Here is a 15,145-nt window from a genome sequence, read left to right on the forward strand (position 1 = left end):
TATTTCATAATTTCATCATTCACATCACTACGGATCAGAAGAATAGAAAATGCCTTTAGATCAAGTACTTAATATGAAAAATATATCACATAAGGAATTCTGCTTAAACAGGATTACTTTTGATTAGGCAGATCATGACTTCTTATGTCATGATAACTGCCTTACTGTTAATATACGAAATGGTGGATAACTTAATACATTCCTACATTCTGCTACTAGGTGCTGTCAAAATTGTGTACATGTAGTCTGCATGTGTTTTAATTTCAGCCATTCAGCTCATCTATCAGATTATGGAAATTTCACATCGGGTATGTCATCTACTTCCTGATTGTCCCATATAATGATCAAGTATCTTTGCATATTTTTTGATAACCAAACAAAAAAATAAGATTTTTTTTTTTTTTTGTCAGTCAACTTGGAGTTTTGGAGGTTTTTTTTTTCCCTCCCCTTTTTCCCCCAAGATGCATTACTGCAATATCGTGTCCACTGATGTTATGGATCGTCTCACCTTCCTTATACTGGATGACATAGCAAAGGGCCGCATAAAAAGTCCCGTTTACTGTTAATTCACTGCAGCAGTAGTTCATCTGCCGTAATCATAAGGCATTTTGAATATGACAACATCCAGCATGAAGTTACTTTGTGCTACAGTATTTCACACGCTGTTTTCCCTTAAGTGTATGGCCATGTTTTGGGACGCATTAAGCAGACTTTCATCACCCAAGCAGCACCGCGGGCAGGGGAGCGCGGCGTTCTCTGCAAGGGGCACCGCGCGGCCGCGCTAGCGCCCGGCGGGAGCCGCGGTGGCTCGGGGCGCTCGCTCCGCGCCGGGCGCCTCCCGTGAAGAGGGCGGGGAGGCTCCGGCAGTCGTTCGGCTCCTGGAGACGGGACCGTGGGGAAAGGCCGCGGGCTGCTCCCGGACCGCCGGTCCCCGGCAGCCGCCCACGGAGGCTGCGGGCCACGGCCCGCCGAGCGCGGCCGTGCGGCGCTGGCGCGCCGGGGCCGCCTGGTGGGGCCGTCGCCCTTAGGCCGCCTACGGGGCGGGGACATGAAGGTTTCGGCTGAACATTCTGAAGTGGAGAGGAGCGGCGGGTGGCGAGGCGAGGTAGGGCGAGGTAGGGCAAGGCAGGGCAGGGAGCTGGGCCGGGCCGGGCCGGGCCGAGCCGAGCCGAGCCGCGCCGCCTTCCCCGGGAGGAGGCGGAGGCTGAAGGGGAGGAGGCAGGAGAGGAGGAGGAGAGGTGGAGGAGGCGGAGGAGGCGGGAGCGGAGGGAGGACACGGGGAGGAGGCTGCTGCTGCTGGGCAGAGAGGAGTCGTGCAGGAGCAGCGACTGTACTCGGACGCCACATTCCCTCTTTACGGGGCTGGTGGTGAGGATGAGCGAGAGCTGACCCTGTCGCGCCGCCGCCTGTGCTGTGAAGTGTCTGCTCCTCCTCCTCCTCTTCCTCCTCCTCCCCGGCTGTGGGTGAACCTGCGCTACGGGCTCTTCACCGACCCGGGGGAGGCTGGTTTGTTTTGTGCATTTGTTTAAGGCAAAGAGAGAGAAAGAGAGGTCTTCCACCCGCTGAAGCACAGTTCACTATGATCGTACTCGCATCCAGCACTGGAAGCCGGTTGGATTTCGTGTCTCAATCCAGGGTGTTTTTCTTGCAAACCTTCATTTGGATTTTATGTGCTACAGTGTGCAAAGCGGAGCAGTATTTCAATGTGGAGGTAAGATCTGCCGGATGCGTGTGCGAGCGTGTGTGCTTCCCCCTCTCCCTTTCCTCCCTTCCCTTTTTTTATGTCCCTCAAATCAAATCAAATAGCCAGCCAGCCATGTCTTCCAGCAGCCAGGGCATACGTATGTGTAGGCTTTCCTTCCAGCAGCCGGTAGCTAGCTCCCCTCCCCGCGCTGCCCCGCCTGATGGATGCGTTTCAGCCGGAGATCCCGTTATCCCGGCAGCGCGATGCCGGGCGCTGGAGCGCAGCCCGCGGGAGACGGGAAACCCTCACCCGGGCACGGAGGAAACCTGGGGCACAGTATGTACATGCAGCTCAGGAAAGGTTCGCTGAATGTCTTGGACTTAAGATACTACTGTATTGCTGAGTTTCCCCAGCCTTTTTTGCTTTGCTTTGGTTTTTTTTTTCCGAAGAAGAATGAATGAAAGAGTGTTATGGGGACAAGAGGAAGGAAACTTGAGATTTTTGGCACGTTTCTTTGTGGTAGAGTATCTGAAAAAAATAAGATATTTTTCCCATGTAGACGTAAAAAAAGAGTTGCCACTAGAAATAGTGAAACAAATGACATAAAAGTGCACCTACAGTTCGGAAGTTAGAGGGTGTGGAGGATAAGGAAACAGTATTTTTCCGAGAAAAAATGAAGATTAAAATGTGGGGATACCAAGATGGGCAAACCCTAGGAGTTTACACTTACAGTGACCATCCATTTCCAATCACCTTTGTCTACACACCCAGTTTTCCCATTAGGAGTTTTTACATAGTGCTTTCACTTAACTAATTTTTCTTTACTGACTTTTATCATCTTTGCTTATGTTCTTTCCTCCTTTTTCTCCATCCTGTCACTCAATGATCCTGCTGTGATCATTTACTCTACTGCAATGTGATGTGTCTATTTCCTTCTTCTTTTCCTTGTCAATTCAACTTATTGATTTTTCTTGGTTTGTCTCTGTAATTTATATGTACTCTTTCAGATTCTTATACATAATTCTGGTATTCTGTTAGGTCACTCTGTACCTTCACTTTCTTCAGTCCTGCCAATCCCACTCAAAACTTTCTGTTGCACCCATACACCAGCCTTTTTTGTTTTATAGTCTCTTTAGTCTCCTGGGTTCCCATGATTCTTTCTCCCAGAAAAATGAAATCTGTGTCCCTGTCTCACACATATGCACACTTGCTTATTTTATGTGAGCTCTTGTTCTCACTCAGTGACACATATTCTTGATCCTTTCTCTGACAAGATTGCTCATGTAGATCCTCCTCTGTTACTAGACTGTTTATCTAAAGTTCTTACCTGTATGTCTTCTCCCTCTGTTTCATGCAAGATCACAAGTGTATAGAGAACCCACATTTTCTTTCGCTAAGTCTGTTTTCATCCTACTCTTTCCTTCTCTACAGGCAGTTTCCTTTGCAATTTTCTCAGCTTAACAACTCTCATACATTGATTCTTTCTTTGACTTCCATCTCTCCAGAAAGTATTGTCTTTTTACTCTATCATTAAAATCTCTCCTGATTATAAATCTGAGTCTTTTTTCTCTGTGCTCTAGTCACTCATTTGATCCTTATCACAAATGTGCATCTCTGCTTCTGTTGGATTGTAAGGTTTTGGAGCAGGACTCATGTCTTCTCACATGTTTATCTGGTGTGTACTATGCTCAAGTTTGGAGTACAACTGTGAGACTTCTGCTATATGAATATTAAAGCTGAATATTTAAGAGCACATATTGGTGTTTTATCTTTCTGCTCATGTCCTCAGCTGCCTTCTTTACTGATGAGCAGGGGAAGGATCATGGAAGGGAGGAAGTTGCTCTCTGTATCCTCCCCATGCTTCACAGGCTGGCCCCCTGCAGAGTATAGGGATAAAATTCCAGCGACAGAACTTTCTCCTCCCACAGCAGTCTGCTTTGCTGGCATCTGGCTCTGCTGGAGAGTCGGGCAGCAGATGGAGCTAGTGTGGGAAGAGAAAAAGATTGGTTTAGTCAAGTGGAATATGAACAGGAGGCCATCTCCAGTCAGGAGGAGGTTTTCTGAGGAAAGAAGGGAAACACTTTCATTTTTGCCACCTCTTCCATATGGAAAACAGCACATTTTGAGGGTAAAGGCAATATCAGGAGCAAGAAATGGGTAGAATGAAGTGGCCTGTATGTGTGCTGAGGGCACATATTTCTCCTTTTTGAAGTATGTCATCTTCTGCTCTTCTTTCCAGCCCTTCTGAAAACAAAAAATGTTAATATATTGTTGGTATACTTCCAGTCTTTTCATATTTAAGTCTTTGAGCCACACATTGCTGAAGAGTATTCTGGGGGATTGCTGTATTATTTGAGAGTTGTCCTAGTATGGGGCTCTTTCCTAGGTCACTGCCTTTGACCACTGCTAGTGACATGGTCCTGGCCTAAATGAACTTCACATTTGCCCCAGAACAGCCATTGCCATGTTCACATTGTTTGGATAGTGCTGAAAATTCAATTTTCTTTTTGCTGGGAACAGCAAAGGCTAAAAGCATGGGAAATTTGAGGCAAAGGACTTGGCAACAGCAAGTATGTATTGTGCTGTAAAACTCTGCATGTCAGCACAAGTGCATAAAGCATTTGTACATCAGAGTAAACTGTGAAACTGTAACAAAGACTTCTTATGACAATAAGAATAAATACGCAAAGTAGGCTTCAGGAAAGAAGTAGTGTACATATAGTTGAATGAAATGTCGCTGAAAAAAATTGCTTAGGATGGTTGGAAAGCAGATTTACTTTTCATTCTTTCTTGTCTTTAAATAAAATACAGATAATACCTGTTGAGCATTATAAAATATGTAGATGATTTATTTCCTCTTGTTCTGTCTTGTTTAATCTACTTTCCTGATTGATTAGTAAAATCTGTGCAGTCTTGTTGAATTTTTTGGTTTGTTTGTTTCATTGATGTGAGCCAAGGCAATTCTTAAGAGATACTGCTGTAGCTCAAAGATATTAAACAATAATGTTTCCTTTTAAAAGTAAAACACAAAGATGAAATTTACAAGCTTCTATGAACATTTCTGTTCCTTGTAATTTGTTTGTCCCTCTGTAAAATTTCTTTTACCCAAACAACTGAATGGAGGAATTCTTCAAGCTTCCAGTGATTGCTGAATTCAGCTGTCTATCCTGAAATGTATTAATGTATACAGTATTTCATGTAATAGACACAGCAAATAGGATTGAGATCATGGGAGTATGGTACATGAGAGGGGCACGCTTGCACTTTGTGAGAGTTTTGTGCTAAAGCTTCATGAGAGATGTTTGTAACTGATAGGTTAAGAAATCATTATGAAATTTAGGAATCACTTAGTCATATGTGAAGGGAGGTTTTAGCAGTAATTTTCAAAGATCAATGATTATCAGTAGCTTTTTTGTGAGACTTTGTTTCTGACATCATGAGAAAAACTAAGGACTACATTCTTAGCTCCCTCTTTTAGAGCTGAACTATTGGTTCAAAACAGTAACTTCATTAAGTACATTAGTGAAAGACTATGTCATCAATGTTGAATTTTGCTGCTATTTTCAACTATTTCTGTACACTAGCAGGGGAAGATGTCCATCAATGAGATATTGAATGGAATAATGGTTATGAAAAGAACATTCCAAATATAAAACTGAATCAAACGGATAAAAGCTAATTGTTATTAAAAAGTGATAGAGCAACAAACTACCTTCTTTCCCCTACTGGGCTCCTCACTATAGTAATAATATTTTGTGTGGCTCAAAGACAACTCCTTTGTGTGTTACTGAGTGTCTACAGTTGGTCTTGACAAGTATCTATATATACATCTAGTGTGTATCCATATATATATTTGCTTTCCTAAACCAAACAGTATTGCACTGTTTGAGCTGGTATTGTTCTGCAAATTTATCTCCCAATGTCATCCATTATTTTTTGTATGAACTTGAGTAATAAGTATGTTTGTATTTAATTACCTATTAAATATCCAATATTTAAAAAAATCAAAGCAAATGTTACCATTTTGTTATGGGAAAAATTGTTATTGAAAGAAAAATATCTTGATCAGAAGACAGGATCAGCATGCATCTAGAATATGATTGATCTCCAGAACATAAAACTGCTTACTTTTACTCACATGAGTATCTGCCTAAGCCATGTCGAGAAAGTGTTTTTAGAATTGCACCTAGTTTCATTGACTGTATCTGTAATGTGGGAAACACTAGAGAGAAAGCATGCCTCATCATCTCTCTCCTCAAGCTGGCAGTTATGCTGTTTTCCTCCTTCTGTTGCTAAATGTATAAACTTGAATCCCTAGGGGAGGTCTTAAAATTACTCGTATTTTAGTGTGAGCAGATCTGTAAAACAATACAGTCATCTCCCATTTTCAAAAGCGGGATAGTTAAATTGCATGTTGTGGAACAAATCACAGTGGGATCCAAACTTCAGAAAAATAACATCAATTTCCTCCATGGTAGTAAGTTTCTGAGAACCTCTTTGTTTTCATTGTTAATAAACCTCACAATTAGCCTCCAGCTTCTGCTAAGTGATAAGGCATGACCTTTTATTCCATAAGCTCTTAGTCTTTTAGGCTTAAAACCAGACCAGTTTCATTCTTCAGCTGGCATCTGAAAAGGAATAAACATTTGTCAGGGGAATAAATCCTCCAAAGCACCTTTACACACTTTCAAACTAGTGGTCTTGGTTGTGAGGTTTATAGGCACAACACAATTCTTTTATAGTTCATTAAAATGCAAGCTGAAAACATGGGAAAGCAATTAATGTGGTTTTGGTATCAATAGTGCCATGTGTCCTAACAGGAATTTAGAGCATCTTCTGCATTGTTTAAGTTACAGTCAGTGTGCATGGTTCTCAATTACTTAAATTCTGAATCTCACTGTTGCATAGGATGAAATTAAATTAAATTAACTGGACTTTTGTTAGAACAAGGAGTTCAAACTGAAATTGTTAGAAAGATTGAGAGCAGTTACTGAATCAGTGATGAAGATGATTAGTGGGCAAAATATTAGTCAAGGAAAATACAGATATAACGTGGTGTATTTCTTGTTTGCTTATTTATGAAATACGGATACAATAAAAAGCTCCTATAAATGTTTCTGGTGAGCAGATATATCTAGATAAGGAAAATAATTGGAAAATTATGTGTCTGGTGGAAGGCAACAAAATACTTTTCTGTCAAAGAAGAGGAATACCTACTATATAATGAACTCGCTCTCATTTGATACAAAGAAATACATGTGAAGAAATACTTAGTTGTTAGAGTGCATTTTCTACTGTAAAGTGTGAGATTATTTTGTGCTACTGATATTGCAGGAAAGTTCATGGATTCTGTTGCCTGTATTTTTTTCAAAGACAGGTTGGAAGGATGGTGCCTGTTCTTATGGCTTCACTGCTGACATAGTAATTTGCTTCTTATTGTAGTTCAGCTTGTTTACTTGTTGTAAATATTTGCCAGTTTAGTGTTTAAGCATCACAGCTATTAGTGAATCTCAATTCTACTAAAGAAAAGAAGTAAAATGGTTAAACAGATTTATGTAATCACCTTATGTAGTGCAAGATAAAACTACAAAAACATATATTCCTAATGTTTTCTGACATGAGAGCTTACTAAAATTAATACTATATTTATTGGCCCACCAGTAAACCTTGAACAAACCCAAGCTTTCCCATTCCATTATTTGGAAGGCATAGTGTAAAACTCCTGCATAACCATTCATTGTTTCTTCAAAGTTGTTATACTGTGTTCTTTAACTGGTTTAAGATTTATGCTGCTCTTTGTCAGTTTTATTCGAATCCGTCTAAAAGGTCAGTGCTTGCTCTAGGCACCTCAGCTCTGCTTATGCACTCAGCAAGACTGTGTTGTAAGAGTTTATAAAGATAGAATGTGGTATTATATACATTTTAAAGCATTTCAAACTGCACATGTTTTTAGTATTTTAAAATCTGTCTCATCCTTGTACTTTATGGAATGATCATTTTATGATGTTAAACATTGGAGGATTTTGTATTGATACTGTTTGAAGATCCTTAGAAAACAGTGTAACTTTAAGAAAATTATTTTAATTACCCTATTTAAATTGCTTAAATCTCAGCTCTTTGTTTCAGATTCCAGTTTATTGTCTAACCTTTTTGCCATCCTCAAAATGCACTGTTGAACATAATCTGAAGGAGCAGGTTGAGTCTGTTTAATTTGTTATCTGTGATATGTCAAATGACAGATTTCATTTCATTCTGTATGAGGAAGGCCAGGATTAGTGCTGCAAATATGATTTTAGCTGGCACTGAAATGGATTTGAAAAATAATTATGATTAGACCTTTATCCTTTAAAGAGAGGTCATGCTATTTGGAACCTTTATTTATTGGTTGCCTGGCAACTGTTCATTCATGTTCCTGCTTATCATCATCCATTGTAAGCATCTTTGCTGTAGACTAAGAGCAATTAAGTGGCAACACTTATTTCTGTGATGAATTAAATTTGACATAAATTACAGATAAAGAAAAAAATTATTTCTGTAGTTTTTACTTATTAACCAAAACTGTTGGTACAATGTTTCTTTGCTTATTGACATCTAGTTTATACCAGCTGAAGAGTTCAGTTGTAATAGTAATGTTTCTAGCATACTTTTGAGGTATTACAGTACATAATTGACTTAGAGGCTTGTCCGGGTATTTTTGCCATGTTTAGAAACTCCTGTTAATTTCAAGATCAAGGCTTCAGAGTGCTAGGAAACTTATGTCCTGTTGATTTCAGAGCTTAATATTAGGCAATCCAATCTCAAGTACTGAAGCTTGAACCCAGTGATTGGAAAAGGTTTTTACATTTTAAAGTTAAAACTGCTGTGCTAGGAGATGTGCAGGTGAAGCAATAAGAACATTAAAGTCACTTGATGCTTTCTCTCTGTAGAACAACAGCAGTTTTTATTGCATTTTGGAAAAAGCATAAAGTGTATTATTCAATAATTGCTTTGTGACTGTGGATGAAAATATTTTGCTCTCTTTATTAATTCATTATGAATCATATCAGGATTGACCGTTGTGTGGAATAGCGATGTGGAATGAGACTGTCAGATTATGGAGTATTTGTAGAAAATGTCTTTGTAAAGAATATTGAAGAAAATTCCTTAAGTCTGCATCTTAAAAGAGCATCTCTACATTGTGTGGCCAGGGTGGAAGAAGATTTATGTCTCTACTGCTACCACTTGGTAGGATAGCCTCTATTCTGGTTGGCTCAGTGCTTTGTTAAGGAGGGCATCTCTATTCACATGGATGATAAGAATGTTATCAGCAGTAGTCAGCATGGATTTACTAAGGGTAAGTCATGCTTGACCAGCCTTCTTACCTTCTATAATGATACAACTGCCTGGGCAGATGAGGGGGAGAGCAGTGGATATTATCTACCTCAACTTCAACAAGGCTTTCAAAGCTGTCTCGCTCAGCATCCTCACAGGCAAAGTCGGGAAGTGTGGACTGGGTGAGTGGACAGAGAGGTGGTTTGAGAACTGGCTGAACAGCAGATCCCAGAGGGCTGTAATCAGTGGCACAGGGTCTAGTTAGAGGCCTGTCATGGGTGGTGTCCCCACAAGGTTCAATACTAGGCCCAGTATTGTTTAACCTATTCATCAATGACTTGGATGAAGGGGCAGAGGCCTCCTCAGCAAGTTCTCTGATGATGCAAAGCTGGGAGGAGTGGCTGATACCTCAGAGTGCTGTGCAGCCCTTCAGGAGGACCCTGACAGGCTGGAGAGATGGGTACAGAAGAACTATCTGAAATTCAACAAAGGAGAATGCAGGGTCCTGCACTGGGAGAGGAACAACCCCATGGACCAGTACAGGCTGAGGGTGACCTGCTGGAAAACAGCTCTGTGGAGAAGAACTTGGGAGTCCTGGTGGACAACAAGCTGTCCATGAGCCAGGAGTGTGTCCTTGTGGCCAAGACAAAGATATCCTGGGGTGCCAGGCAGAGAATTGCCAGCAGGTTGAGGGAGATGATGATCCTGTTGCTCTACTCAGCCGTAGTGAGGCTACATCTGGAGAGCTATGTCCAGTTCAGGGCTCCTCAGTACAAGAATATCTCTCCTACAAGGACAGGCTGAGGGATCTGGGCCTGTTCAGCCTTGAGAAAAGATGACTGAGAGGAGATCCCATCAATATCTATCGGTATCTGGAGGGAGGGTGTCAAGAGGTTGGAGCCAGGCTCTGCCCAGTGGTGCTGAGCAGTAGGACAACAGGCAATGGGCAGAAACTGGAACACAGGAAGTTCCGCATGAATATGAGGAAGAACTTCTTTACTCACACTGGAACAGCGTATGGTTTCTCCCTCACTGGAGATATCCAAGAACCATCTGGAGACAGTCTTGTGCCACGTGCTCTGGGATGACCCTGGTTGAGCAGGGAGGCTGGACCTGATGACCCACTGTGGTACCTTCTAACCTGACCCATTCTACGATTATGTGAAATAATGTCCCTCTGACATTGATGCCCTCTTCTTTGAGATTCTCATTGTATTAACTCACAAGTACTCATCATATCATGACAGAGTTAGGGGTAAAAAAGTAACTGCTGTAAGACAAATCTGTATCAATTTTCATCAGATTTTCCGTCTCATGTGATGTGTTTTTAATGCATGAAGATTGTATTGTGTGTTTTTTCTCTTTTACAAAACATTTGAAGTGGTTTCAAAGCTGTATAGATAATTTGAAAAGAAATGCTAACCTCAGAAAATCTAGTCTTTAGTAATTTTTTTCTCATGATACTATAGAGAAAAAGTTGTTTTATTTCATTGGTACTGTTCATTTTTGCTGAGATGTAATCAGAAATTCACTTACAGATGTGAAATAGATGTTGGCAAGGGGAAGACTTAATTTCTTAGAAAATTACCAGCTGAAGGGCAGAAAGAAAATTATCAATGTCTTTGAAACATAGATAGTAAAATAGAAAAACAAACTTCCTTTTCAATGGGGAGGAAGTTACTTTATTTAAGTGTATTGGTGGATATTTACAAAGTGTACTACAACAGAGGAAATTGCTTTCTCTTTGTATGGCATGTGGATCTGAAAGTGATGATCCTGTCATATTTTTACCTCAGACATTGGTTGTGTGATGCTCTTCTAGGAAATTGCTTTGACCCACTGTCTTTGCAGAGAAATTGACAGATTGTATCTGTCTGTGATGTGGTTTATGTTTAATTGCAAGTGAAAGAAATGATCTTTCATGCAATAAAATGTATTATTACTATTATGAGAAGTAATAGAAATATATTGTTAACTGTACAGCATGATTTTGGTCTTGGCATGTGAGGCTTTTTTTTTTTTGTTGTTCTCATTGCTTCTATGTATTTAGAAAAATGAAATAATAATTAAAAAAAACCTCAAACCAACCCAGGACAGTGTTGCAGTGTTTGGTTTTTCTTGTTGCTCATGAACTGCCGAGCTCTGATACTTCTGTCCTTCATTACTTGTACATGAAAGGCCAGCTTTGGGAAGGTCTTGTACTTTTTCTATTGCATATGTTTTCAAATATGTAGGGAAAGGGATGTGACTGAGGCATTTTTCTGGGGGTCTAAAGATCCAGGTTGTGTGTCCATTTCCATCATGAGTCTTCATATGGATCATGTAGTTTATCCATCTTTGTAACGTAACTTAGACAAATGTGCATTGAACTAAGTGAAGAGTGTTTCCAGCCTTTTCCAATACATGTCAAGAGCAATAGAAGAAAAGCAATGTAAAAGAGCCAGGAATATATCTTCATCATTCCTTTATCTTGGGACTGTTTCACTTTTTTTCATAAAGTGTAGTAGAGGACTACCATAAAATATAAATACTGCACTTCAATTTAATAATCTGTATAATTGTTCTAGAAGTGAATGTGTTCAAAATAAAGTACCAGAGCAGAAAAGATGAAAGACATGTCTGTAACAGTTTGAACACTGGTTTTGATTTTTTGTGGTTGTTTTTTTAGGTTTTTTTTTTAGATTTTGGTTTGTTGTTTGTTTGTTGTTTGTTTGTTTGTTTTGTTTTTGTTTTGGTCTTTTAAAATATGATTACCAAAACTTGGTAGACAGCATTATTAGGATTAGGTAAAGGATGTCATTAGATAACTGAAGATAGAGAGCATCACAGTCTCTTTCAGAATGAAATTTTGAACAAGATAATTTTAGTTACCCAAACATACTCAAAATTTTTTGAAATAAATGTAAATGTCTTAACAAATAAATAAATTTTGGATCAGATTGTAAATCCCATACAATGCACCATTAAAAAATGTTCTGTTTTTGAGTGAATGTACTCTTAAACAAGTAAATTGTTCCACAAACATTCATGTTTCTTTTTCATCACAATACCTAAGCTTCTCCTTTTGTATTTGAGTATTGGTGGATTTTTATGACATACAATAATAGATGCACTGCTCCATGCATTTAATATTTTATATTAGGCAGCACTAACAGTTAGCCATACTGCTCACATACCCTTAGATGTTAAGAAATTAATGGGGACAGGATACAATAAGTAAATAAGATTTGCTGTGATGACGTTAAGTATGATAGAAGTGGAAACTGTATCTTTTTCCTCAAGGTTCCTGTACCATCTGTTCACTTTATGACTGTTTCAGAGTGACTTGAAGTATTTTTCTGAACTCTCCTATTGGTATTGACCAGAAGTGTGATTAAGTTGCTCACATGTGGGCATTGAGTACGTCTTAAAGTGCCCTTGGCCAAGATGTGCCCAAGGCTGGCAGAAATAACATGGGACCAAAAAAGTTTCCTCTTTAGGCTAGCAACAGGAAGCCAGTGTCTGTGTTCTAAGTTACCTCAAATGACTCTAGACACTCCTATTTAGGTAACTAACCTGTTTCTAATCTTAAATGATGGTGGAGACTGATGAGACCTATATCTATGGGGCTCCCCCAGGTAGACAGTGGCATTCCAATGTCATGATTTGGGGTTGAATCCTTTCCCTCTGCAGTGGTAGGATTCATTTCACTTATGTAGGGACCTGGTGCTGTTTAGGCCCTATGGTCTGACTTGCTTGGTCCCAAGATATTGTTCTAGAAAATCATGGGCCTCCTAAAAATTCCAGTGATATATCTCCCATCCCCTGGTTAATGTAGTTCATCTCAGATCACACCAGACACCTGTATTCCTGACTAAACCAAGAATAGAACTCCATCCTTATGTCACTACAATTTTTACCCTGTCACTTTGATGCTCTGCACACAAATATCCTTTACTGTAAAAGGTTGACACTACCTCACATCTTTGGATCTCACATATTCTAAGTATTTAGTTAGGGATTTAAAGAACAACATTTCTGTACTGTAACCAAGCAGTTTTGCCTTCAACTGTAACGAGATTAGGCCTGAGCTTGTTCAAATCCATGTAAAGCATGTTACCTAACTTAGAGCAAACACTTACGGCAGATTTTACAAATTTACTGCTTCTGACTATTATTTCGTGCCTTACCTTAAATGGTTTTAAAGGCTTTCTTCCCATCCTAAACTTACAAACATCTAAACAGCTTGAGGGGAGAAAACTGAATGTTAAGCATTTTTATAAAAAGCAAGTAATAAGAAAATATATTTTAGAAGAATAAACAGTGTCTGTTGCCTGATAGACAGTCCCCAAGAAGATAAAAATGAAAATGACATTTTAATAATTTCTTTGGCTTAGAGCCCTCAACCTTCAAGAATGTCATGTTTTCAAATACTTTTGTTATGTAAAACAAAATGGGGATTAAGTCAAGAGAAATTTACATTTCTCTTAATACCAGAATTTAGATCTCATCATATCTATGTCATTTCATTTGATTTATTTATACTACTTACTTTAGGTCTTCAAAATGGCAATTTTACCTTTGTCGGATTAAGAGTGTAACTGCCCGGCTTGTATTTATAAATTTGCTATTTGCTTAATTTTTAAATCCAAAATTTGAAATTTGTGAGTATGCTCCCTGATATACTATTTAAATGAGCTTTCTGCTATCATGTAATTAGAGGGAGACTAGATCTGCTGTGGATTTTTAAGTCTGCATTTGTGAAGAAAGAGTGACATATCTGCAATCTTTTAATCCAGAAGAGCTTCCTTTGTAATATATAGCTCTACTCTTATTTTGCACTCACAGGCTCATTTAGAGATAAACAGCATTTTGCATCCTTTGTGAATAATTCCATCATTTTTCCTGATTTTGAGAGAATTTAGATTTTATTCCAGCAGTCAGATAAAGATAAAATCATTGTTCTTCATTGATTAGTTGCATAGATGTCATTTCATGACCACCGAGATATTAGAGAATTTTTTTACATGCAAGATCTTCCTGATGAGGTGATGTCAATTTAATTTGGACCAAAAGTTTTGAATTCTATTCATTTTAAAGTCTTTGTCCTGTCACAACATACTTTTCTCAAAAGTCCCTCTCCAGATTTCTTGTAGGCCCGTTTATGTATCAGAATGCTGCTAGAAGGTCCCTGAAGCCTTCTCTTCTCCAGATTGGAAATTTATATAAATATATTATAATATATGTTTTATATGAATGTTTATTTAATATTTAAGATACTTAGCCTATATATAAGGGATGAAATTAGAACAAAAAGAAGTGCAGATGCACTATCTATGCATAAGCTGAATCTTGTAGTTAGAAGAAAGTTTTGAATCACTAGAGGGGTGTTATTCTTGAAGCACTTTTTGAAAAGAACAGTAGTGAGGTCATGTAGAGAAGAAGTTAACTTGAGATGGGATCTGTTTCATGTGGGGCTTACCTTATTCATCAGCAATAATGGACTGGATTCCTTCCTTGTTCTATAGTCTGTCTAACAGTAATTTCCTACTTCAGAGAGGCTGTTAGCTCTACTGACAGCCATTGACTGTAATGTTTAGTGTGTCTACCTTAAGAACCCTATAGCTATTGTGTTAGACCAAAAATGTGGACTATATTGCATTAATACAGTTTTCTGCTTCATTGCTTTTTGTCGTTTACACTTTTCAGTCACCGTGTGTGAAACTCTCTTTTTTTTCCAACAACATTTAATTCAATGCTGAAAAATTTTTCCAACAACATTTAATTCAATGCTGAAAAAATTCAGTGCTGTAAATAATGCCCCTGGAATCAACCATACTTGTTTGAAAATCATAAAAAAAGGCTTTTAGAATATTTTTGGTTGTCTTCTTTTTGAGCTCTTGGGTTCACTTCTTTTTTCTTTTTGAAACAAGGATGAGAAATTCACAGTTAAAGAAGAAACAGAATATTTTCATTTTATACAGTAAGCCAAGTCTGCAAGAAGCTTTCCAACAGTTTAACATGGAAGATGTCTAACACTAGCCACACTGCTTTCTTCATACTTCTTTTCAGTTTTGATTGTCTTCAAAATTGTATTTGATGCTATTTTTGCTCCTGTTAAAACCTGCCACTTCATAAGGTCAAAGTACTTCTAACTGCTGACAAACACTG

At 38.9% G+C, this 15,145-nt stretch overlaps 1 protein-coding gene across 3 annotated transcripts in view; it reads left to right on the top strand.

Moving 5' to 3' along the window:
• Nucleotides 1-1,204: 1,204 nt before the first annotated feature.
• MMP16 (matrix metallopeptidase 16) overlaps nucleotides 1,205-15,145 on the top strand; it is a 168,658-nt gene continuing 154,717 nt past the window's right edge. Inside the window, exon 1 of one of the 3 annotated variants that reach the window (XM_068185477.1) lies at nucleotides 1,205-1,711. In XM_068185477.1, coding sequence (XP_068041578.1) covers nucleotides 1,580-1,711 — 132 coding nt within the window. In that variant the 5' untranslated portion in view covers nucleotides 1,205-1,579. The remainder of the gene's footprint in view (nucleotides 1,712-15,145) is intronic. The other 2 variants (XM_068185498.1, XM_068185488.1) reach the window with 2 other exon arrangements.

This window comes from Anomalospiza imberbis, chromosome 1 (assembly GCF_031753505.1).
Source record: "Anomalospiza imberbis isolate Cuckoo-Finch-1a 21T00152 chromosome 1, ASM3175350v1, whole genome shotgun sequence".
In the NCBI taxonomy this organism is placed as follows: domain Eukaryota; kingdom Metazoa; phylum Chordata; class Aves; order Passeriformes; family Viduidae; genus Anomalospiza; species Anomalospiza imberbis.